The 25,073-nt window shown below is 43.3% G+C and overlaps 1 protein-coding gene across 1 annotated transcript; it reads left to right on the plus strand.

Annotated features, from left to right (window-relative positions):
- Positions 1–4,743: 4,743 nt before the first annotated feature.
- On the plus strand, positions 4,744–10,023 carry LOC128491335 (serine/arginine repetitive matrix protein 1-like). The gene is made up of 4 exons (XM_053463651.1): positions 4,744–5,410; positions 8,747–8,903; positions 9,295–9,474; positions 9,936–10,023. The coding sequence occupies exons 1-4, from the start codon at positions 4,744–4,746 to the stop codon at positions 10,021–10,023; spliced, it is 1,092 nt and encodes a 363-aa protein (XP_053319626.1).
- Positions 10,024–25,073: the final 15,050 nt, after the last annotated feature.

Raw genomic sequence — 25,073 nt, forward strand, 5'->3', positions numbered from 1 at the left:
GGTTTGTCTTAGTCTTTCAATTCTTGTCTTGTCATACCCCTTGAATATATGTATTGTATTAAGCGCTGCGTAAATTATTGGCGTTGTATAAATAAAATATTATAATATACACTTTCACCTAACATCCAGCCCTCCTTCCTAATATTCGCTAATACAACACCCACACTATCTCTCCCTTTTCTCCATACCTTTATGTTTCTCCTCATCAGGGTCTGATAGGTAAGTATTAAATCTACTCTTTTCTCTATAACAAACGGTACTGTGATGGGCCTCGGTTACCCCGGCTGGGTACACCTGTCGATTCTTTGTTGCTTCCTCCCAGAACCACAAGGGTTAACCACTTTCAGCTGTAGCCTATACTAGCGGGGAAGGGACCAGGAATGTGGCTTGGATTCTTTGGTGAACGAGCACTGTAGTACGCCGAAGCGTAGCTGGATCTGGTACTGTAACTGTCCTGAGAAGTACAGTGAGTGATCCAGCAAGCCCCTGAAGCATTAGACAAGACTAATGTCCAGGGAAGTGACACACTTTATTGGGAAATACACAGGCTTATATACAGGTTAGGTGATAAAAAGGTCATAAATCAGGACACATCCTCCCGCCCTACCCAGACAGTCCGGTGCCGCGCTTAGGCTACCGAGCCCCGCAATGTCTGTATACTTTGCTCATCGTTCTCGGGGTGATCCCGACGGGGCAGCAGTGATCTTAGGGGTGCCAAGGGGGCGGTCGGGGACCAGGAAGATCTGGTCCAAAAAGCGATGTGATCGGTCAGCGGGGGCCCGAGCGACAACAGTTTAAAGTTTCCCAGGGACGAACCGCGAGATAGCCAACACGCGTTCGGCAGCCGCGCCGGCCGTTTTCCGCTCCTCCGGAAGTCCCGGCGACCAGGGGAGGCTTTTCCCCCCGAATTGGTCTTGCTCCATACCCCACCTCTGGTGGGTTAATAGCAAGGTAAATGGTGCGGTAGGTGAGGGCTGATGGCGTCCGGGATACGAGGGGTTAAAGTATGTAGGCAGGGCATGTGGAACATGGACAGGGGCGGCACAGGAGGGAGAACAAAGGCACAGAAGACAGACACACAGAAAGATATACATAACTATCACAACAATGATATTAAACAGCACTTTTCAACCCAGGTTACTATACAGGGATGTCCACAGTTATCATTAATATTAGGTTTAGTAATGGTATCTTTGACTATTAGACTGAAAGAATACCCTGATATCCGTGGCATTCCAGGGCCAGCCCAAGACATTGTGCTGCTTAGGTCTAAAAAGGAAATGCTGCCCCCACACCAAAACCACGACCACATTCATTATGCGACATCCACATTAACGCAGATGCCTAGACACACAACACACACAAACTCATTCTAACACATACACCCAGACACTAACATGCACACACATGCTAACATACTCAAACACATGAATAGCCACATGCTAACATACACACTAACATACACAGGCACACAAACATTTCCACTAATACATATCCTCCCAGACACATCAACATACACACACTGACACTAATGCAACTGGACACACACTAATATACCAATACACATACACCCACAGTAACATATTCAGACACGCACAAAAAGCAGACACACACTAACATACCCAGGCCCCACACACACACACAAGCAGACATATATACACACATTAGATCGCACATACTAGCAAACACACAAACTAACATACCCAGATATATTTTATATATACCCACACGCAGTCACTGTACTTAACACACATAGACACGCACTAACATACCCAGACACCAACAGTCACCACGCTAACATACCCAGACACACTAACATATCCAGACAGACACAGTAACCATATTGCAGTTTTTTACAATCGCTATGACAATTGTCAAAACGGTTAATTTCATGCTCACAATCACACATTGTAAACTAAACTCCAACACTAATGCTCCAACAGGTACATTTAGTCAATCATAGCACAATGTCAAAAAAAACACTAACATCAGATTTAATTACAGAAACTGCATTATTTTATGTGTCAGGTCTGCCCTAATACAATAAATAGTATATTGTATTGAGCATAGATTGTTTTGCACTGCAGTTTCTTTTGAAGCCTTTCTACATTTTTGTTTTGTTGGGTTTAGTAAATGAATGCATTTTGTTTCTTTTTCTGCACAAATTCAATACATAAAATGAATGCCCCATCTCATAGTAGCTTTTTTTTTATGAAAAAAAGATTTGTTGAAATGACAGAATTGTTGCAGTAAAGGCTTTATTAGCAACAGGTGATAACCGCAAACAAACAGAAAAAGCCACAGAAAAAAAAAAAATCTTCTAATCTGGCTGGTCTTCTGCATTTGGCCACATCACACTTGATATTTTCTCTGGCAAGGCATCTTTGGAAAAATCTTTTGGCATGCCTTAGCTATCCTTGGCAGTGTGTTCAGCTGTGATGTCGTGGCATACAGCATCCGTTGCATCCAGGAGGGACATTTAGTCAAAAACCTTTCATCTCCAGGATGAGAAAAACTCCTCAATGCGGTTGAAGAGGAGTAAGGGGCAAGGGAAAGGGACATCATCGTTGGATGGGCATTAAACCAGACTGTGACTTTACGGGAATGGTGGAATGCCACATTGTCCCAAGTGATCACATACTGTATATTGGCAAGTGGTCTCCCACCTGTCCACTTTTTACTTCTTGCACCAGTCTTGCAGGACTTCTAAAAACAGGTGGAGGTGTTATACAAGAGTGCACCATTGTCGGAGATTGCGGTGCACATGATGATGGTGGCTCCTCTCTGGCCCAGCATGGTAACTGTGGCCCTTTTGCCAATTGTGTTTCTTTCGTGTTGCCGCCTTTTCGTCAAATTTAAGCCCGCCTCGTCAACGTGGATCCTTTCATGTGTGACTTCATTGGCCACCAAATCCCAGACTCTCTGAAAGTAATCAGACACAGTGTGTGTAAATTCTTTGCTGTATAACTATTGCATGTCTTACTGTACTCCAGGGTTATAGAGTAGTTTATTGCAAAACACACTATATATAGTACATTAATGACTGTATTGCATAATCTTACCTGGACGTATTAGCGACAGAGTTCTTAGATACGCTCACTGTTCCTTTCAAATGGAACTTTGTATGATTGTTTCATTCTCACTCTGTGTTTAGCTAGAGTCTAAGAAATGAATGTTATGCTGATTGCTGCAATGTTCCCAAAGGCAATGTTGTCCTCTACAACTCCGCAGTGAATGTCCTTCAGTTTTATTTCATTGTCAACAATCACCATGTTGACAATAGCAAGTTCATGTTCTTCATTTAGGAGCTTCCCTCTGCCCCTGAGACCGGTAGACATTGAATCTTTAAGATAAACTATAGTTACATATTAGAGACTAGAGGCATACAGTCACTGTAATTCATGGTAAAATTATTTACAATTTGCAGTAGGAGAAGCCCTTAAACAATATCCTACCTGTTGGTTTCTCAAACGCTGGATAATGGATGCCACTGTGCCCCAGCTGAGATTTGGCTGTACTCGTTCACCAGCCTCTCTGTATGATAGCCCATGATTTATGATTGTAGCTCTTATTTCATCAGTTACCCCAGCTCTGGCCCTTCTTTGACCACCACCACATATTCTAACTCCTCTCCCACTCCTCTCCCCTGTCCTGGTACTCGTTGTCCCTCTCCCTTGTGCAGGCATTTTTTCTTACTTTCTTTGTGTTGCTCTTTATTGTTCCTTTTCCACACAAGATCAGCCTAAAGAGGTACACATGCATGTGTTTCCTAGATGGGAATCAACTGTGATTTATTTGCATTACTTCAACCAGCTGTTTCTAACTAGCAATGGAATTAAATACAGGGGATACGTATATGTATATGTGTGTGTGTGTTTCAGTTTACAATATGAATAGCTGTTCACTTTGACTTTAGCCTATAAGTTATCTGTTCTGAGGTATAGTGTATAGCATTTGTAAATTTGACAGTGAAAATCCATTGTTTTGGTCTTAGTTGAGCTTGTGTGCAAAAGAAGTTCAAGCATTTTAAATTTGTGTTAACTATATGCATTTTGTGTTAAAGCAACAAGAAATGTGTTAATTGTACAGCCTACACAGACGGATGTTGTGCTAACTGTGTTAAGAGTTTAGGAATATTGTTAAAAGTATTAAAAAATTGTCAAAGCACTCATACAAAACCTGCAAAATACCCAGACCCACACAGTCATACCCAGACACACACTAACATACTCAGAGACAAATACACACCTACATATCCAGACACACACAGTCACTACACAAACATACCCAGACACACAGCTACACACAGCTCACTTACTATTTTCAGTAATTAAAGCCGTTCTTTCACCTCCTCAGATCCTAATTTAACAGAACCCTAAATCAATCTACAGTATATATATGTAATGACATTTGTATAAATAACCAACAGTTATGTATTAAAGGCATATCTTAAGTGGAACGAGTCACTCTCATTTGCATTTTTAGTCCTCTTGTTAAGTTGTTTTTTCCTCTTTTGCTTTTGGAAACTGAGTGCACAGTTTTTGTTAGGGTGAGGTAAAGGGGCCCCCCTGGACGGTTAGGAAGGGGGAACATGACTGCTGGCCTTTTGACCGGGGTCAGTAGTTCATGGTCCGGTCACAGGTGTGGGTAGCAACATTGTTGCTATAATGTTCTTTGGGGAATAAGGGTGGGCTTACCTGAGCAGGGTTTCAGTCATTCCTGACACTCTGTACGAGCTTCACCATGTCGTCTGAGCAATTGGAAATGGCCTTAGCGGCATTTCTACAACAGCATGACAGGGCCTCGTTGATGGAGATGGTTGAGAAGGCTGCTCCAGCTCCCGTTCCTCCAGTTCCTGACCAGGCTGATGCTGCAGCAGGGAACAGCAGGCGATCCAGGCGTTCCAGACCTCCTTCCCGTTTAAGCCCTAGTCCTTTAAGGGGTGGAGGGAGAAGATCTCTGCCTGTGTCCCGGGATACGAGGTCTGCACGATCTGGCAGACCTCTGCAACGTCCCACACGGAGAGAACAGCAGCGGGAGGCGTGTCCTCCTTCCCCCGCTGCAGAAGTTGATCCGGGGGTCGTGTGTGCTGCCGGCCCATCCTGTGAACGCAGCCGTAGCCCCCGCTCACCAGGCAAGAGACAGAGAGAGGCGGCGAGTGTGGGGTCGGGACGGCATCAGCGGCGTGATCAAGTTTCTTCGGGTCAACAGACGACTCCTCGTGAAGGGGGGAGGCGGGCTTCCAGGGCAGCCTCTCGCCCCCACCCTGCTCCTGTTGCTGCACGAGGCCGGAGTGCAGCCAGCAGACGGCGTGAGGATTCTCCATCGTCCATCACTTCAGGAAGCAGATCTACCTCCTCCATATGTGACGATCTGCCGCCCAGACTTTCTCCTGCTGCTAGTATCGATGGTGAGTGCTTGGGCCAGACAGCCTGGGGCACGGATATTAGGGGATTACGGGACTTACAATGTGGAAGGGAGGGTTCTGGGGCTGACCTGGCAAGGGTCCTCAAGGATTTATTGGGTAAACTTGGTGATACAGGGTCAGCTGATCCCTTCCCTGTCCTTGGGAACTCGCGTTTAGCTGCTGTCTCAGGTTCTTCCCCTACACCGGCTGTCCCTACTTTATGTGAAGTTGCGCCGTTGAGTATGCATGTCGCTTTGGATGTTAGGGAAAAAATTTGTAGACTAGACTTTGTTGATTTGCTGTTATTGGTGCCTGTGGACAAAGAGACCGTGGACAGGCCACGGAGGGTAGAGCAGAGTGAGGCTGAAAAAGGCAAACAAATCCCACGTACTTTTGGTAATTGGCTTCAAGGTTTTTCAGTTTTTGCTAGCATTCTGTGCAAGCGCTTTCCTGACAGAGGCCCGTCGTTGTTTGCGTATCTTGATCTTATCTGGGGTGCCTATAAATCTATGGCGGTCAGTGTTGGTTTAAATATGATCAGCAGTTCCGTCAGAAGATGGCTGTACGTCCTGGTATGCGTTTTGATATGCAGGACGGCAATCTGTGGTTATTGTTAATGACACCAAACAGACCAATGCCCTTTCATGGGGGGGCCGCCGCATCAGCCCCTGGAGCGGCGGCAGGTGCAAAAAAGGGTGTTTGCTGGCTCTACAATGAGAGTCATTGCAGGTGGTACAGCTCCTGCCGTTTCCGCCACGAGTGCTCCCATTGTGGAGGACCGCACCCTGCAGTTAAATGTTTTAGGAAGAACAGACCTGGTGGAACCAGGTCTGGAGGGAAGGAGGATGCCAGCCGGGGCGAGGACGCCAGTGAGCGTTCAAAGGATGCTCCCCTGGCTAAAGCAGTACAACAATAGACGTGAGGCCTTGTTACTCATGGATGGTTTTAGTAGAGGGTTCTGGATTCCTTTTGAATACTCAGATTCTCCTTACATGGCGGATAATCTTAAATCAGTGTCATTGAATGAGGATTTGGTTGCAGCTAAATTGCAGAAAGAGGTAGTTTGTGGCCGTATGGCTGGCCCCTTTTCTTCCCCCCCTTTTCACAATCTGAGGGTATCCCCACTAGGTCTGGTTCCTAAGAAGGAGCCTGGCAGCTTCAGGATGATCCATCATCTCTCATATCCTTTAGGTTATTCCGTCAATGATGACATTTCTCCTGAGGAGAGCCGGGTTCATTATACTTCGTTTGATAGGGCATTGGAGTTGGTTCGGATGGCGGGGCCCAACTGTTTGTTGGCTAAGGCTGATATTGAGTCAGCGTTCCGCCTTCTCCCTATTCATCCCGAATGCTTTCATTTGCTAGGCTGCTCCTTTAGGGGGTTTTATTACGTTGATATGTGCTTGCCCATGGGCTGCGCGATTTCTTGTAGTTACTTTGAATCGTTTTCGTCCTTTCTGGAGTGGGTGGTGATTCAAGTATCTGGTCTCTCCACCTTACTTCATTATCTTGACGATTTTTTGTTTGTTGGCCCAGCTAATTCTGAATGCTGTTCCCTTTTGTTAAAAGTTTTTCAGAAGATTTCTGGTGAATTTGGTGTTCCTTTGTCTGAAGAGAAAACGGTGGGTCCGGTTACATGCTTGTCTTTTTTAGGAATTGAAATTGATTCTTCCACCATGGTATTCCGTCTTCCTCAGGCTAAGTTGAGGTCTTTGTCTCAGCAGCTTGATAGGGTTCGGTGTTCCAAGAAGGTTCAGCTCAAGCAGGTTCAGTCTTTGTTAGGGCTGTTGGCTTTTGCTTGTCGGGTCATGCCGATGGGGCATGCATTCTCTAGAAGATTGTCCTTAGCTACGGCAGGCGTTCGAGTTCCATCTCATTTTGTTAGAATCACGCGATCCATTCGCGCTGATCTTGAAGTCTGGGTGACCTTTCTCCAGAAGTACAATGGTCATACCTGCTGGCAGCAGGCAGAATGTTCTAATGTTGACCTAGAGTTGTTTACAGATTCTTCTGGTTCGGTAGGGATGGGTGCATATTTTCAAGGTGAATGGTGTTCTCAGCCTTGGCCTGATGATTGGTTGGGGTCTGACTTGTGTCGCAATCTAGTATTCTTGGAGCTCTTCCCAATCGTGGTTTCAGTGGAGCTATGGGGTCCAATCTTGACTGGTAAGCGGGTCGTCTTTCGTACCGACAATATGGGCGTTGTTCATGTCATTAATCGTTCAACCTCTCATTCCCCTCCTGTTTTGGCCTTGTTGAGGCACTTAGTCCTGCGTTGCTTGGAGTTTAACATCTGGGTTCGGGCGCGTCATGTTCCCGGGGAGGCAAATGTAATTGCTGACGCATTATCTCGCCTACAGTTTCAGCGCTTCAGGGAGGCCGCGCCGGAGGCTGCAGTTACGGGTCTGCCTTTTCCACACTCTTTATGGAGCCTCGCATCTCCAACCTAGTGACTTTGTTCCGGAATTCGTTGTCATCCAGTACATGGAGAGCCTACATTCGGGTGTGGAGAGCCTGGCTTTCACTGGCTGAAGTTGAGGGTGATCTTAGGTCTGAGGATTTCCGGAGTTGGGTAACATTGTTGTATTTGTCAGGCTTAAGAGATTCCGGTGCTTCTGGTTCCACAGCAGAGCGGAATATGACAGCCCTATCCTTTCTGTTTAAATTGATGGGCTGGCAGGAGCTGGGTTCTAAATTTGTTGCTTCCAAAATTGTTAAAGGTTGGAAGAAAAATATGGTTCCTGATAGGAGGCGCCCGGTTTCCTTTGCTCTGTTGCATCGCATTTTGGATGTCCTGTCTCAAATCTGTTTTGACAGGTATGAAACATTGCTGTTTCGTGTGGCTTTCTCCTTATCCTTTTATGGTACATTGCGTGTGTTGGTGAGGTTGTGGCTCCTAGGGCCGGTTCCGTTTCCCCTCTTACTGCTCAGGATATTGTTTTTCAGCCCGGGTTGGTTCAGGTGTTTATCTGGCGGTCCAAGACTGACCAGGTGGGTCGTGGTGCTATGGTCAGTATTCGTGCTACCAATTTGGACTGGTGCCCTGTTAGACTTATTCATTCCTTTTCTGCTATACGTCCGTCTGGATGGGTCTCCTTCCTAATTCATTCATCTGGCTCGTCCTTGACGAGATTTCAGTTCTCTAAAGTTTTTCGTTCCTGCTTACTTCGTTGTGGTGTGTGCCCACTTTACTTCTCCCCTCACTCTTTTAGGATTGGGGCCGCCACTGAGGCTGCTATGGCCGGGGTCCCACCATCTGACATTCAACGCTTGGGTCGTTGGAAATCCAAGAGGTTTCGCTTATACATTCGTCCTCAGTTACTATAATTATTCTTTCAGGTTCATCGCCTACACTGGTCTGGATACTGGGTCACTCCTTTATCTACTGGGCGGCTCGTCGTGCGGAGCGGCGGGTATATGGCAGGAACTTGGGTTTTCCGTACGACAAGGTCAGAATTCGTTGGCGTGGTATTCGTGGCCTGCGCTGGGTTCAGATGTATCCGGAGTTTTGTTCATTTAGTAGGTTTGTCCCGTCTTCTATTATTTTGGTCATACACGCAGGGGGCAACGATTTAGGCTCGGTTCGTACTATCAATCTCATTTACCGTATCAAAGGGGATCTTTCAAGCTGTTTTTCCCTTTTTAAACGTGTTATTTTAATCTGGTCGGAAGTTGTTGCTCGACCTGTTTGGTCACTTGGAGCGGGTGCTAGAGCCTTGGAAAAATGTCGCAGGAAATTAAATGTTGCCGTGTCTCGCTTTGTTACCTCCCTGGGCGGTGTGGCGATACGGCATCGTGAGTTAGAGGGCGATAACAAGGATTTAGTTCGGCATGACGGGGTACATTTAAATGACATTGGCCTCGATATTTTTAATCTGGGTTTGCAGTCCGGAATCGAAAAGGCGCTGGCCTTGGTGGGGGCGCAGCCATAGCTCAGGCAAGCCTGAGTTGGCTGTGGTGGCGGGAAGTCTCGGCCAGCACCTTTTATGTGGAATATCCAGTGGATGGAGAAGGCTTGGGGAGACGAGTTCTGTGGAGGCTGACGGTACCCAGAACGAGAGCTCTTGGTAAAGTGTTGGGTTATCTGCCTGTCGGTAACACGACAGCTGGCAGGATGGTTATGTTATGTATGGTTATGATGTGCTGGTTCATGACGTTAATAAAGCTGTGGCCAACGCCCTTACCCACAATGTTGTGTTGTGTATTTCTTGGGTGGGATGGGGTTTTTTGTGCCATAATTAGGTCCTGTGATCTTGGTTTAAGCAGTCAAGGGGCCCCCCTGGACGGTTAGGAAGGGGGAACATGACTGCTGGCCTTTTGACCGGGGTCAGTAGTTCATGGTCCGGTCACAGGTGTGGGTAGCAACATTGTTGCTATAATGTTCTTTGGGGAATAAGGGTGGGCTTACCTGAGCAGGGTTTTAGTCATTCCTGACACTCTGTACGAGCTTCCCTCCCGCCCTCCCCTCCTATCTATGTGTTCTGTATTTTTTCCTGTGCCGGTGTTGGTTTCTTTTATTCTCTTTTAGTCACAGCGGGAAGTCTCGGCCAGCACCTTTTATGTGGAATATCCAGTGGATGGAGAAGGCTTGGGGAGACGAGTTCAGTGGAGGCTGACGGTACCCAGAACGAGAGCTCTTGGTAAAGTGTTGGGTTATCTGCCTGTCGGTAACACGACAGCTGGCAGGATGGTTATGTTATGTATGGTTATGATGTGCTGGTTCATGACATTAATAAAGCTGTGGCCAACGCCCTTACCCACAATGTTGTGTTGTGTATTTCTTGGGTGGGATGGGTTTTTTTGTGCCATAATTAGGTCATGTGGTCTTGGTTTAAGCAGTCAAGAAAAAAAGTGGGGACTTAAAGGAAGGAAACAAATTACCTTGTTCTAAGGTTGAGAAAAAGCCTTAGTCACTTAGTGGGTCTTACACCAGTAGGACAAGGATTATACTATAAGGCTTTTATTTGAAGATTAAATGATACCCCTGTAGCAGGCACAGTGGTGGTGGACAAGGGACATAAATATTATTGGATTACTTTACTTGATTTTCGTTTTGAATAGCTAGTATATATCCAGATACTTTGAATTAAAAAAATAATTTTGAGATGTTCCTAATATAGTCTGAATATATTCTATTTTAACGGAATTATAAAAGGCAGTCTATGCTAAAACTGCATTGACATATCTCCACAACATCATCATCTATGTATGTGTTTGGATTTCAGAGCTCCTATAAACAATAAGCAGTAAACCTACCTCAACTGGAACATTAAATAATCTTTTGGCATATTTATTAGTATGTAAATGAAACCTAAAACGCATGTTCCAAAAAATTACGTAAACCGTTGCCAGAGTAAATATGTTTATGTGATTAATTCAGGAATACTTAGAACAAGAAGTAAATCAAATGCCAAAAATATTATCTTAATAAGCTTCCAAGTACCAAGGAGTGTGTTTCTGAGACAGGCACATTAAATGTCACAGATTCCAAATGTTTGATGCTGGAATAGTATAGTTAAATAAGTTTTTATGTGCTCAAATGTAATTTGTAGTTCCCTGCTTTCAAATTAAACGTACTATAAAAATAATAACATTTTTCATCGCATTGAATTCATATACTGTAGGATGAGATATACTGAAAAAAATATGATGGCTTTTCCACATACTTTAAGGGCACTTCATAATGTGGTTAATATCGTGTCTCAGCTTCTATAAAGCTGGGACACAGATATTTCACAGAAAGTTAGAAAGGGATGTGCTCACTGGCATAACTACAGGGGTCCACTGCGACCCCTTGTTCGTGTCTCCTTGTACTGGTACACCGCACAGTGCCGATCCAGGTCGGAAGGGCCCTTTCTGAACAATTTTGAATCACCACGGGGAGACAGTAATGTATCGGGGTCATGTGATGTCCCGCAATGAAACTGAGGTGAACCGAGTTGAAAAGGACAGTGAGCGAGCAGCCAGAGAGAAAGCAGCAGAAGCGGTTAGAGTGGGGGTGGGATATATATATATATATATATATATATATATATATATATATATATATATATATATATATATATTATAGTGTGTTTGTATACAGTATCTCACAAAAGTGAGTACACCCCTCAAGTTTCTGTAACTATTCTATTATATATTTTCATATGACAACACTGAAGAAATGACACTCTGCTACAATGTAAAGTAGTGAGTGTACAGCCTGGATAACAGCGTAAATTTGTTGTCCCCTCAAAATAACTCCACAAACAGCCACTAATGCCTAAACCTTGGAAACAAAAGTGAGTAATGTGGCGGGACGGACCTGTACCCCGACTGGGTACTCCCGTCAATCGTTGCTTCCTCCTGCCGGGACACCAACAATTAACCCCTTCAGCACAAGGCAGAACCAGCATTGTAGATAGAAGGGGGGGGCGTCGCTGCACCAAAACTGCATTGGCACTGTGACTATGCGAAGCTTAGCTACACAGTGTGGCTATTGTCCTGAAAAGGACAATAAAGGATCATAGCACCCCACCCCATGCATCAGGCAACACTCATGTTGAGGTGAAAACAGGACTCCTTTATTAAAACCAAATACAGAGTTATATATACACAAGTAAGAAAGGGGCAAGACAAATATAACATGATCTAATTACCATGTTAGGAAGGAAGTAAGTAGATCAAATCCTGCAACACAATATTGGGGGGAAGGACGGGATGATACGAGACATAAATAATTACACTAATTGGTGACATAGACGTGGAATGATGATAGACATATAATTGGCTTGAGACAGACAGTGGCTAGGACACAGAGATAACAGGAGCTCACAGGATTAACAGCTACCTGTTGTGTAATTGATAATTAGGTATGCATCAGTGACACCTAGTCATACCTACAAGGGGTCTTAAGACAAGGGATAACTCACACAATAACAGGGGAAACACTTCACACCTATGCAATCAACAATGCAAAGACAATCAGCCCTCTTCCTACAACAGGATGTCCAGCTGACATTACAGTTTTGAGACTCTGAGAAGTAAAACATGGGCAAAATCAGCAGATACTGAACCCCTGTATCCACACACAGAAGGATTTTAGTAATGAAATGTATGTATATGAAAAATATGTAAAAAATATATATAAAAAATATATATAGAAAAAAATAAAAATATATATAGAAAAATCACTATTTGAAAATACCAATGAACTTGATTTAAGAAAAAAAAAAGTATTAAATTAGTTATTAATTAATAAAAATATTGATAAAAAATATTAATGAAAAATGTATATGATCATGAATGTAGATGTTATTATACAAACGTAAGGATATCTCGATCCGTATTTAGACCCCCTTTTTTTATATGTTTGAAAGTTAAAAATCCATTGTGTTTCTTTTCTAGATAAAATGGAGATAATGTTGCCTCCTCTCCAATGTGCTGTTACATAATCTATCCCTATGATTAAAAATTTGGATAATGAGAAAAGGTTACAAGAGTTACAGTGTCTAGGGACACTGTGTTTCAAACTTGTATTTCGGATCCCTCCTAGATGTTCAAGAGCTCTAATCTTAAATTCTCTGGTAGTCCTACCAATGTACTGTATCCCACATTTACATTGTAGTAGATATATAACGTTTTTGGTGTTACAGTGTATAAAGTTTTTTATAGTGTATTCTTTACCAGTAATTGTGCATTTGAAAGTTGTTATTTTTTTACTTTGTACATTACAGGTTCTGCAAACCTTATATTTGCCACAGCGATGGAAGCCTGGAGATTTTATTGCCATAAAATGGTTATTTACTTTGTTCAGCGGTGGAAGAGCGCTTGGAGCTAACATTGTTTTTAAATTTGCTAATTTTTTATAAATGATTTTAGGCTTCTCTGGAAGGTGCTTACGTAGAACTGTATCCTCCATTAATATAGGCCAGCATCTGTTAATTGCTTTTTTGATTTGTGGGGCTTGATAGTTAAATTGTGTTAAAAAAGATAAGTCAAAACCTTCCTTGTTTTTCTGTTTTTTATTGAAAAGAGCGTCCCTTTTCGTATTCTGTACTACCTTTAAACTGTCATTGAGTAGATCCTGTGGATATTTTCTCTCTCGAAATTTATTTAGGAGGTGTTTACTTTGTGCTACGTATACGAGTTACCTGTCCTTTTGGTATATTTCTCAACCAGCTGGGATACAGCAGGATACACCAATCAAGAGTGACCCAGAAGAGGAAGTCCAGGTTTAAATAGAGAGAGGTGGAGGTGTGTCCTGCATAAAGAGGTCACCCGAGGTTATAAGAGCACGTTACAGATGTCTTCACACGGTTAAGACGCCGACCAGGTAGCGGTGGTACTCGCTGCCCAGGAAACCGCCTGAGGAGGAAGCGTCGGGGGAGCGGCCACGGAGTGGGACCGGAGAGGCAGGTAAGTCCTTACAACTATCATCTGTGAGGTTAAATTTGTGTTTAAATTGGGCAAAGGGTTTCACTTCATTGTTATACCATATATCTTTTATAGTTTTAATCCCATATACTTGCCAATCTCTAATTGATAAGTCATAATTGTTTTGTTCTAGTATGTTGACATTTACTGATCCTATTATTTTATTGCCAAGACCTAGTCTTCTCTTTAATTTTAGCCAAATTGGGATTATCTGTTTTATGATCATTCTACCACTAAACATTTTCTAATTTTGTCATGTTGACCCCAAATGATAAAGTTTAGATCTCCCAGATCACAAGAATCTTTCTCTATTTTATGTAAATCAATTTTTATTGTTTTAATATAACAAAAGAAGAGGGGTACAAAAAGAAAAAAGGGGGGAGAGGGACAGCAACATCAGAGTGAGTGATCCAGCATGATATAGTACGGTATGATACATACAGCTGTTGTGTGACAGAAGGCGGGCACGACCGTTGGTCATAGATGTGATCATGTCATGAAGATGTGACGGTCTGCAATGCACCGTGGCACGCATGGCGTCGCCACAATACACTTCAGTGCACTACATTCAGCCACAATGTAACATAAGCAATAGATACAACTAGAGTCATAACATGAGGATGTCGCAGGCCGTGAGTCTGCATGGGGTCCAAGTGCCCCAATTAATACAGAATGGTGCAGATCACACAAGCCCAATGTGGGACGAAATGAGCCCAACCATTAGTTACTGGTGCAACCATAAAACGAAAGTGGAACATTCTGTGGAACACTGCTTTTCATTAGTTGAAAGAACTAGTTCCAGTACAGTGCTGGAACAACAAAACTGGTAACAAAACAAATCGGTACACCACATTCAGTCACAATGTAACAGAGTCATTAGGAACAGGTTGAGTCGCAACATAAGGATGCTGCGGACCATGAATCCGCATGGTGCGCAAGTGGCCCAATGAATACAGAGTGAAGCAGTACATACAAGCCCAATGTGGTACAAAATGAGCCCATCCGTTAGGTACACGTTCTGTGGAGCACTGCGATTCATTAAATAGTGGGACTAGATCCAATACATTGCAGGGAGAAAAAAAAAAAAAGAAAAAAAAAGGGGGGGGACAGGGAGGATAGGACAGACCGAGAGGAAGGAGAGGACAGGGAAGGGGAAACACATCAGGTGGGATTATGGGGGATGGACAGCGATGTCAGGACGATAGGTGGAAACGAGCCTCGCGTTATCGGGTGCGCTCAGGGTTGTGCGAGAAGAGCCCTCATCGAGTCGGACGATAGATAAGATAGCCAGCCCGCCCAAACACACGTGTATTTTTCCATTGCATCATTAGATATATGAATGAGCTCCTCCATCACTCTTATCTCCTCCACACGGGACACCCAAAGGCGCAGGGAAGGGGCCTCCGAGCGTTTCCAGAATAATGGTATCAAGCTGCGGGCCGCAATGAGAAGATGGCGTAATACCGTGGTTTTAACCAGGGTCCGTGAGGGTCCACCATGCAGAAGAAGAGCAAGGCCCGGGGAAAGCGGAATCAACCGACCCATCGCTTCCCCCGAACCTCGGAATACACCTTGCCAGAATGGTTTGAGACTGCTGCAACTCCACCAAAGGTGCAGGTAAGTGCCGGGTTCCGAGCCACATCTCCAGCAGGAAGGATTGCTGCCGGGGAAGAGCCTGGCAAGTGACACAGGGGTCCTATACCAGATCGCCAACAATTTATAGGCTGTCTCCTGCATGCTGGTCGCTATTGAGCATTTATGCGCCACTGCACAGACCCCGTCCCATTGTGTGTCGGGCAGAGTCTCGCCGAGAGCAGCCTCCCAAGAGCCAACAAACCTTGGCGGCGAGGAGAGGTCTGCAGCCATCAACAAGTGGTAGAGCGAGGAGATTCCTCCCCTAAGCAACGAGTCACGGCCAGCGAGCGTTTCAAAGGGTGTCAATGCTCTAGAGATGTGGTGTCTGCCCGGGAGAGAAGACGCGTATCGGGTAAGTTGGATGTATCGGAAGCGTTTGAGCAGAGTGAGCTCCGCGCCAGGGATTGCGCATTCGATAGGGAGGATGGCGTCCCGTCCCCACACCGTGGAAAGAAGCGTGCAACCCCAAAGAAGCAAGGAAACCCCGCTCCATGCCTGGTGGGAAGTCAGGGTTACCTTCAATGGGGGTGAAAGGAGAGGGGAAGGTGGTGAGAGTCCCACCCACGCGCCGCAAGCGTCATACCAACAGAGTGACACAAACAAAAGGGTTCCCCGTTCCGGAGGACAGAAGTGCCCCAGGGCGGATCCCCAAACAAGACGACAGAGGAACCTGCGTAGTGGCCTGTTCAAGTGAGATCCAGAGCTTTGCGGGTGGAGCAAAGCGCCATTGGATCATGCGCAGTAGGTGAGTAGCGCAATAATATCCCCGAAAGTCCGGGAGCGCAAGCCCCCCCTTCTCCTTCGGCCGAATGAGAATCGAGTACCCTATCTTAGGGCTCTTCCCCTGCCAAACATACTTGACGACTAGGGAACGGAGTTCTGAGAAGAACTCCCTCGGGATGAAGACAGGGAGTGATTGAAAAAGGTAGAGGACTCGTGGGAGAACGTTCATCTTGAGCACGTTGACCCTACCATGCCAAGAGATATGGGGGAAGGACCAACGTCGCAGGTCAAGTCGTATCTGTGCCAAGATCTTAGGGAAATTCTCCCGATAAACCATCGACAAGTCACTGGGGATCCAGGTCCCCAAGTATCGCAAGCTACCCTGACACCACCTATAACCGAACGACCCCCTAACTGACCGCGCCTCATCAGGGGACAACGAGACATCTAGGAGCTCGGACTCATCCGTATTAATTTTAAAATTGGAGAGCAACCCGTAGAGCCGCAGCTCCTCCTGCAATACTGGCAGGGAAATCCTGGGTTGAGTTAACGTGAACAACAGGTCGTCTGCGTATGCCGACACCTTGTATGTGTGTCCCGACTGCAAGAGAGGTTCCAAGGTCATAGCGAATAAGAGCGGGGATAGGGGGCAACCCTGTCGGGTCCCGTTGTGAATGTTGAAGGGCGTGGTGAGAGCGCCATTTATTCGAATACGCGCTGAAGGGGCAGAGTACAAGGCAGTGATCCAAAGGAGCCATGATTGTCCAAAGCCAAAGACCCATAGGGTTTGCAACATGAAGTCCCATGCGACCCTATCAAAGGCTTTTTCCGCATCAGTTGACAGGAGGAAGAGCCTCTGACCAGTCACCTGGGCCAAGTGAACTGAATTCAGAACTCTATAGGTACTATCACGACCCTACCTACCCAAAATGAAGCCAGTCTGGTCCGGGTGAATTATGGAGCCTAAGACTAACTGGAGTCTAGTGGCGAGGACTTTCGCAAAGAGCTTCATATCAGTGTTTAAGAGGGAAATGGGCCTATAGCTTTGACAGAGTGCCGGATCTTTCCCCTCCTTAGGCAGAACGGAGATCGTTGCCATGAGAGAGTGGGGATGTAAAGAGTTCCCATCTCGCACCCCATTAAGCATCAACGTGAAGGGTGCCTGCAGGTGTTCCCAGAACGCCTTGTAGTACCTGAGAGTCAGCCCATCCGGACCAGGGGCCTTCCCAGTTTGCACAGACTTCATGGCAACTCCAACCTCGTCCCCTGAGATTTTGAGGTCAAGGTGCCCCATTTGCTCCGCCGAGATTTTGCGGCGAATACATTTCGCCAGGTAATCCCTAATGAGAGACTCCCTCTGGGCGTCCGTGGAATCCCCAGGGAGATTATATAGTGATTGGTAATACTGACAAAAGGAGTCAGCAATATCGACAGGAGGTCAGTCCTCGGGGCGTCCAAATTTTGCTAATATAAAGTGATTGCTGTCTAGCTTTTAGAGCCCTTGCAAGCATTCGCCCGCTCTTATTGCCAAACTCATAAAAATTAGCCTTAGAGTACAAAAGAGATTTCTGAATTTTATAATTAAGCAATGTGCTGAGACACTTTCGCAAGAGTAAAAGTTCCTGGAATTCCTTTCTCTATTTTATACCATCCTTCTTGTTTAGAAGCAACTGTATGTATTCTAAGAATACATAGTGATGTTTTATTTGTAGAGCATCCGTCCCTCCTTGAATTACTTTGTTTGCTAATACATTTATACCAATTCTCATTTTTTTCTTCCTTTCCATATAAAGTTATTAAAACTAGTTTGGACCATTTCAAGCCAACTAGGTGGAATTGCTAATGGTATTAATCTAAATAGGTAAGTCAATTTTGGTAACAGGTATGATTTTAAAGCATTTATTCTCCCCCACCAAGAAAGGCCTGTTTGACTCCTTTTTCAAGGTGTTATTTGTTTGTTTTAGTAAATTTAAAATATTGACTTCCATAATATTATTAATCATTTTTGGAATCTTAATACCTAAGTAGCTGGTATTCTTTTTGGAATTTCTGCTTTGATAACTTAATATTCTTAAATTGAACAGTTGATTTTTCAATATTCCATTTGTAGTTTGAAACTTTACTATAATCTGTTTTTTCTTGAATATAGATGTTATTGGGTCTGTTAACGTTATTAGAATATCATTCGCATACAGGGAAATTCAGATCTTAATTCTTGATTGGGAATCCCTTGATTTGTAAGTTATTCCTAACATTAATTGCCAGTGGTTCTATTGTTAAAATATATAGGAGCGATAAAAAAAAAAAACAACCTTGTCTAGTGCTAATTACAGCTGGAACCATCTTAACCCCTTGATGACAATTGCCGGTCCGGGCACGTCACCGAAAATCAAGTCGATAACGACAATTGAGGTGCCAGGGCCGGCACGTCTTTAAACGGGTGCAGAAAGCGAATTATTTTCGCTTTCTGCACCGAAACGGCGTTGCTGTAATGCCTTGACCTCGAGGCATTCAGCAACGCCATGATCGGCACAAAGGGGCCATCTCTGCCCCTCCCCGGGGCGTCAACATCCGCCATACTTTGTATGGCGGCGGACGCCCGTTTTAAAAGCGTTTAGGAGGCAATCAACGATCGCCTCCTAAACTTAAATGGTGTCGCTGGATTGCCTCGACCAGGAGGCATCCAGCGACACCAAACACTTACCTTGGGATGGACTGTGACCGCTCCGGGAAAAAAAACAATAAAGACGAAAAAGTTCGCTAGACGGTTTCCAGACCCTCTAGAGAACTCTGGCTCCACTTGCAGGTTGAATACAGGTACTGCATTCAATTCAAGTCAATGGAGCTTAGCTTTCTAATCACAGTGTGATTAGTAAATATAAATTAAAAATAAAATTAATAATAATTAGAAAAAAAATAGTAAAAAAACAGTAAAATGTAAAAATAATTTCCCACTGATGTCACTATCAGGGGAACCTTCAAGTTGAAAAAAAAATGTAAAAAAAAAAATTAAAAAAGGCAAAAAAAATAAATATATATATATATATATATATATATATATATAAAATATATTTTTGTGAGCAAGTCCTAAAATTAGCATATTAGCTTAAAACAATTCTCGCATGGAAAGAGTTAAAATACTGGCATATTAATGCCCATGGGGCGTCTACTTTTAAAAAATGTATGATTTGATGGGGTACATTGAATTGGCCAGGTTCAACAAGGTCCCAATTAACACGAGGGGAAGGATGGCCACACATCTAATTTCCAATTAGAAAAATGCACACGTACCAAATGTGGCCTTTTAGTTCCCCCAAAAAATGACAAACCCATGCATGTGGGGTATCACTGTACTCAGGAGATGTTGCTGAACACATATTGGGGTGTCGTGTGACAGCGGCATATACCAGGAGCTGTAAATTCATACATAAAGTAGGTGTGTGTGGGAAAAATACACACACAAAAATACTACTGCAAACTTTGAAACAATGCTGGTGGTAAAATGTGTGCATGCAAAGAGTTAAAATACCAGCATTTAAAATACCCTGCAGTGTGTAGTTTTCAAAAACATATGGTTTTGTTGGGCACACTGAAATGGCCCGGCTCAAAGATGTACCAAATAGGGCATGGGCAGTGGATCCCCAAATGCCAAAGTTCAACATTGAAAAATGTGCATGCCCCAAATGTGGCCCTTTTGCCCCCAAACAGCCAGGCAAAATCATTCATGTGAGGTATCACTGTACTCAGGAGATGTTGCTGAACACATATTGGGGTGTGACATATAGCAGAACCTGTTTATTCATACCTGAAGTAAAATGTGTGTGAAAAAACAAATGCAAAAAAATGACTACCATAAAGTTTGACAAAGGCTGATGGTAGAATAAGTGCTTGGAAAGGGTTAAAATACTAGCATTTGGAATACCCTGGGCTGTCTAGTTTTCAAAAATATATGACTTGATGGGGTAAATTGCATTGGCCGGGTTCAAAGATACTCGAAATGGCACATGGGGGGAAGAATTACCAGATTTGGAAAAAATGGCTTTGAAATAGCAAAACGCTACCTGTACTTATTGCCCCATAATGTGTAGAAAAGCAAAAAAACATAAAAAACATTGGGTATTTCTAAACTCAGGACAAATAGTAGAATCTATTTAGCAGGTTTTTTAATTACCTTTTTATAGATGAGTAAAAGATTTTTCAACTAAAAGTTAGAAACAGTCATTTTTTTCTAAATTTTTATACTTTTTTTAATAGTCAATAATATGATACAATCAAAACAATGTCATCTAAAGAAAGCCCTTCTTGTCCTGAAAAAAACAATATCTAATGTATGTGTTCAGTAAACGGGAAAGAAGAAAATTACAGCTAAACACGAGCAGCGCAGAAATGTTAAAACGGCCATTGTCACAAAGGGTACAAAAAGTAAAATCAGCCTTTGTCACGAAGGGGTTAAACATAAGTCCATTTCTACTTCTCTGGCAGAGGGGTTGGTGTACAGTGCACCTATAGCCTTGGACATCCATCCTATAATACTGAAAGCTTTGGTAACTTGGTTCATATACCCCCACTCAACTTAACATCCACATTAATTAATGATATAGGGCGATAATTAGCTATATTAGTAGGGGACTTATCTTGTTTTAATATTGGTAAAATGTTAGCTTGAAGCATTTTTTCTAAATAATCTCCTTTCATCGCTATTTCATTGAATGTTGTCATCAGGTGTTTTGATAACTCTACTTCATAATCTTATAAAAAATTCCCTAAACCATCAGGACCCAGCATTTTATGTTTAATTAGAAGATCTGTTACTGTATATATATATACACCTCTCCAATAGAGATTGGGTTGTTTAATAACCTTCTCTGATCTTCCATGATCTGGTGGATCTTTGTCTTTTTATGTATGTCAAAACATCATCCAGGGTGCTTGTAAATGGTAGATTATAGAGATTTAGGTACAATAACTTAAATCTTTTAAACCCTCCCTCTCCTTCAATCTCGGTGCTGTGGGATGAATGGGTTAAGAGGACGAACATTAAAAAAATAATAAAAAACATTAAAGCGTAACACCCTACCTATCCCTCCTTACCAGTAAAAACCCTCTTGGTGGGGAATGAGGTCCACCCAGGGACCACCTGGGTGCCATCAGAAAGGTACCCAATGGTTGGCATCTGTAAAGAATAAAATCTCCCTTACCCTTTTTAATGACCCATCCAGTGATCGATGAAACCTTTTCTAACTTGTATTTAAAGTTGCAGGCAACTTACAAGATTTCACAGGGTGCCTGCTATTTCAAACTTGTATACATTCACATCTTCTTCACATGCAAGTTGGCTTTAGTTTAATTAGGAGTAACACTTTTGTCCAACCTGTGCAACTTTGCTACTCAAAGTGTTACATATCCAATCCATTGATAAAATAAAACTTACCCAAAGCTTGATAAATATGAATTTATATACATATCCATATTGTCTCTTTAATTCATTTCATCTGTTGATTATTTAACCATGGGATACAAAGGTTAAAACAAATATTGTCAGATGATCATCATCTTCATGCCAGAATTAACATTACCTAAAGGTTGTGCTCTGCAAGTTTTTATTTTTTAATGATACTGCCGCACTACCACAAAACATCATGCTATGAGACCCCTCTGTATGTCTTCTCTAAGCTACTACAAGTTGTGTTAATGTGTGGGAAACTTTTGTTACCATTATGACAAGGTATAATTATATAAATTATTGTAGGCTTTACCTTTAAGCAATGTAAAAACCTAACATAATCAACACAATATTTCTTGGTAATATTTGTTCAACAGAGAAGGAAGTCGGTGAAAAGAAAATAGGTTCAAAAGCTAAAAGTTGGCACCACCAGTCTTAGGTTAAATAAATCTTGCATACTTTATGTAGAGCTTCAAGTAACTGGGTTATGATGAGAAGAAACACTCTGATCAAACAAACACTGAGGTATAATGGTATATGGAGTTTCCAGTATGCATCACATTTAAGTAGATGCATCAACATTCGACACCTTTCCGGACTCACCTTTCATTCTAGAAATGAAAAGGAAAGGTTCCCCCAGAGTTAGGAAGGTCAAAGAGGTGCAGCAGCAGTAATAGTATAGAACTGGGCCTGGGCAGGCAGACAAGAAAAATGTTCCCCCAGAGTAAGGACAGTCAAAGAGGTGAAGCGCACTGGGCCTGGGCAGGCAGACATTGTCACATAAAAAACAAAAACTGTCTGCGCTTCTTACCCTAGTAAAGTTGGCAACAAATATATAAACATAATATAAATGAGAGGTTTTGGTTATATGAATTGGCCAAAGCATAATTAAGCTCACCCCCCATGTCAAGGCACACTCTCAATAGGGTGAGAACCTACTCTCACCTCCTACATAGTGGACACACAAAGCAGTTTATACTGCTACCAATTAAACCTCCTCCCCATCAACCCTTGGACAGCAAGCTGCAACCAGACTGATGAGGAGCCAACAACCTCAAATATGACAAATATGATACAGACATTGTCACATGCAGGCTCATAGAGTAAGACAGGATTTCCCCGATGTTATATATTATAATGCCTGGTTTCGTCACCAATATTTATTTATAAATGGCGAATAAAAGGTGATATGATAGAAAGATAATGACTTCTCCACAAATTACAGGTTTGACAAGTAGCATAAATAGGCAAATATCTTAATAAACTAAACTCTATTCAGGGACAGGGGGGGAAAGGTCTGCTGCAGTCCCTGTAATACTACATTAGTCACTATAGCTACATTTACAGTACATTTTCTGCACTAAAATAAACTATAAAATTAACTTGCAGTATGGTAGGTGAGCAATGGCATCAATCTCAGTCTCTGTTAAGGTAACTGTCATTGTCTTACACTCCAACTCACGTCAGTCTGTAACTGTTGCTACTGACAAGTTAAAATGCCATCAGCACACTTATATATCTAATGCTTGTCCTTTCCCCTTGTAAATGCTGATTGGTCAGGGTGAAAAAAATAAGGAAAAACTTCCACGGGCTGTTGGACGCATCAATCACAGGCATACCAATCAATGAAACCACCCCCATTTTTTTGGCGACTTCAGTTATTGATATGTAACACACAGTCCTTCCCACTTATTAGGAGTGCCAAAATGGCTTGTAATGGCTGGTAATGGCAAAAAATCTAAACAAATGTTTGGCACTTTTGCCATTCGTTTTCATTAATTTTGTCAGAGATCATCCTCATTTTCATTGATTCATATGAATGCACGATCATACATTAGATACTGTATTTGCTTAATTACAAGACGACCCTGATTATAAGCTGACTCCCCAAAATTTGAATATTAATTTAGGAAAAAAAGAGCCTGAATATAGGAAAAAGGTTTTACTAGTAAATATTAGTTGACATGTAAACTACTTTTCATATTTAATAAAAACTATGATTGAGAAAAATGTTTTTTGTTTTTATTTTATTTGCCAACCTGCCCCCCAGTTATGCACATCTGCCCCATGGCTTGTTACGCTGCCCCCCAGATATGCCTTATAACCCCTATATGCCACTATGCCCCCCCGATATGCCTTATACCTGCCTATATGCCACTCTGCATCCTTGGTATGCCTTTTAACCCTATTATGCTACTCTGTCCCCAGAAATGCCTTTTAACCCCCTATATGCCACTCTGCCCCAAAGATATGCCTTATACCTGCCTATATTCCACTCTGCCTCAATGATATGCCTTTTAACCCCCATTATGCCACTCTGCCCCTGAAATGCCTTTTAACCCCCTATACACCACTCTGCACAGGAATGCCTTATATGCCCCCCCCCGACATACCAATGCTTCCCCTGACTCGTTCCTCGTGTCCCTGGTGTCAAGTGTGGGCAGCTGGTGGACGTCTGCACAATGCGCGTAGACAACCTCTGCTGCCCTTTAGTTCCACCGGGGCTTCTATGAAGCACCGGCGTGGCGTGACCTTCCAGTGCTCAGTCATAGCCCCAGGGAAGTGCCGGCAGCAGCGGAGGTTGTCTGTGCGCATCGTGCCCTGCTACTGCTGCTGTGACTGCTGCTGTGACTGCTCCTCTTTGACTGTCCTTAGTCTGGGTGATCAATTCATATTTTTTAATATGAGGGAGTCGGTCCTTTGTCTGAATGTGTCTGTCTGCTGGTATCTGGTCTGGCTGGTGCCTGAGGAACTGTAAGGTGACTAAACCCAGTTACAGAAATGTGATGTGGGTATACGTTCATGTGTTTGCTGCTGCATGGGGTGAGTGTCAGCAGAGGGCACCCATGATTAAGGTGGGTAAGTTTAAAATCTTTCCTCAGCCTGTAGGGATGTAAGAAGGGATCACTGTGCACACAATGTGTCGTGGTGGTCCATCAAGGGAGCTTCTTGGGTGGAGCACCTTGTGTGCCCTATACAGCTATAATGTTGTACATCGGCCTCTGTAGGATATGATTAAAAGGTGTTTGCGGGTGATGGGGATGTCTGGAGGCAGAACTGCTTCAGGAACCCAGCGTACCAGAAATTTGTTTATCACATTTGTCTAGGTCTTCTATCTGTCAATGTGGTGGATGAAATTTGTTTTGTAGACTTGTTTGTTAGAGAGTCGATCGTGCAGCATACCTCTGTTGTCTTCTGTCATCTTGGAAAGTCTTTCACTAATTTGTTGCAGATTCTGTTTGATTTTAGACAGATCTGCTTTAATTCCTTGAGCACTATAATTGAGACCATATCTGCTTTGGTAGACATTTGAGGGCTAATAGTAAGGGCGAGAGGCTTGTCCGGTGGTGATATCCTCCGAGCTGACATTGTTCAGAATGACGGGAGGAGAAGCCATCTTGGGCAGTGGGTGTCTGACCTTATGGTCTTGCGATGCCTGAAAATAGTTGG

Source organism: Spea bombifrons, chromosome 4, assembly GCF_027358695.1.
Source record: "Spea bombifrons isolate aSpeBom1 chromosome 4, aSpeBom1.2.pri, whole genome shotgun sequence".
In the NCBI taxonomy this organism is placed as follows: Eukaryota; Metazoa; Chordata; class Amphibia; order Anura; family Pelobatidae; genus Spea; species Spea bombifrons.

What these genes read in the sequence shown, in the direction of transcription:
- LOC128491335 (XM_053463651.1), top strand. Translation starts at nt 4,744, where the DNA reads ATGTCGTCTGAGCAATTGGAAATGGCCTTAGCGGCATTTCTACAACAG. An exon ending in TCCTGCTGCTAGTATCGATG is followed by an intron (nt 5,411 to 8,746) that starts GTGAGTGCTTGG and finishes TTATTCTTTCAG; the next exon opens with GTTCATCGCCTACACTGGTC. An exon ending in ACCCAGAACGAGAGCTCTTG is followed by an intron (nt 9,475 to 9,935) that starts GTAAAGTGTTGG and finishes ATTCTCTTTTAG; the next exon opens with TCACAGCGGGAAGTCTCGGC.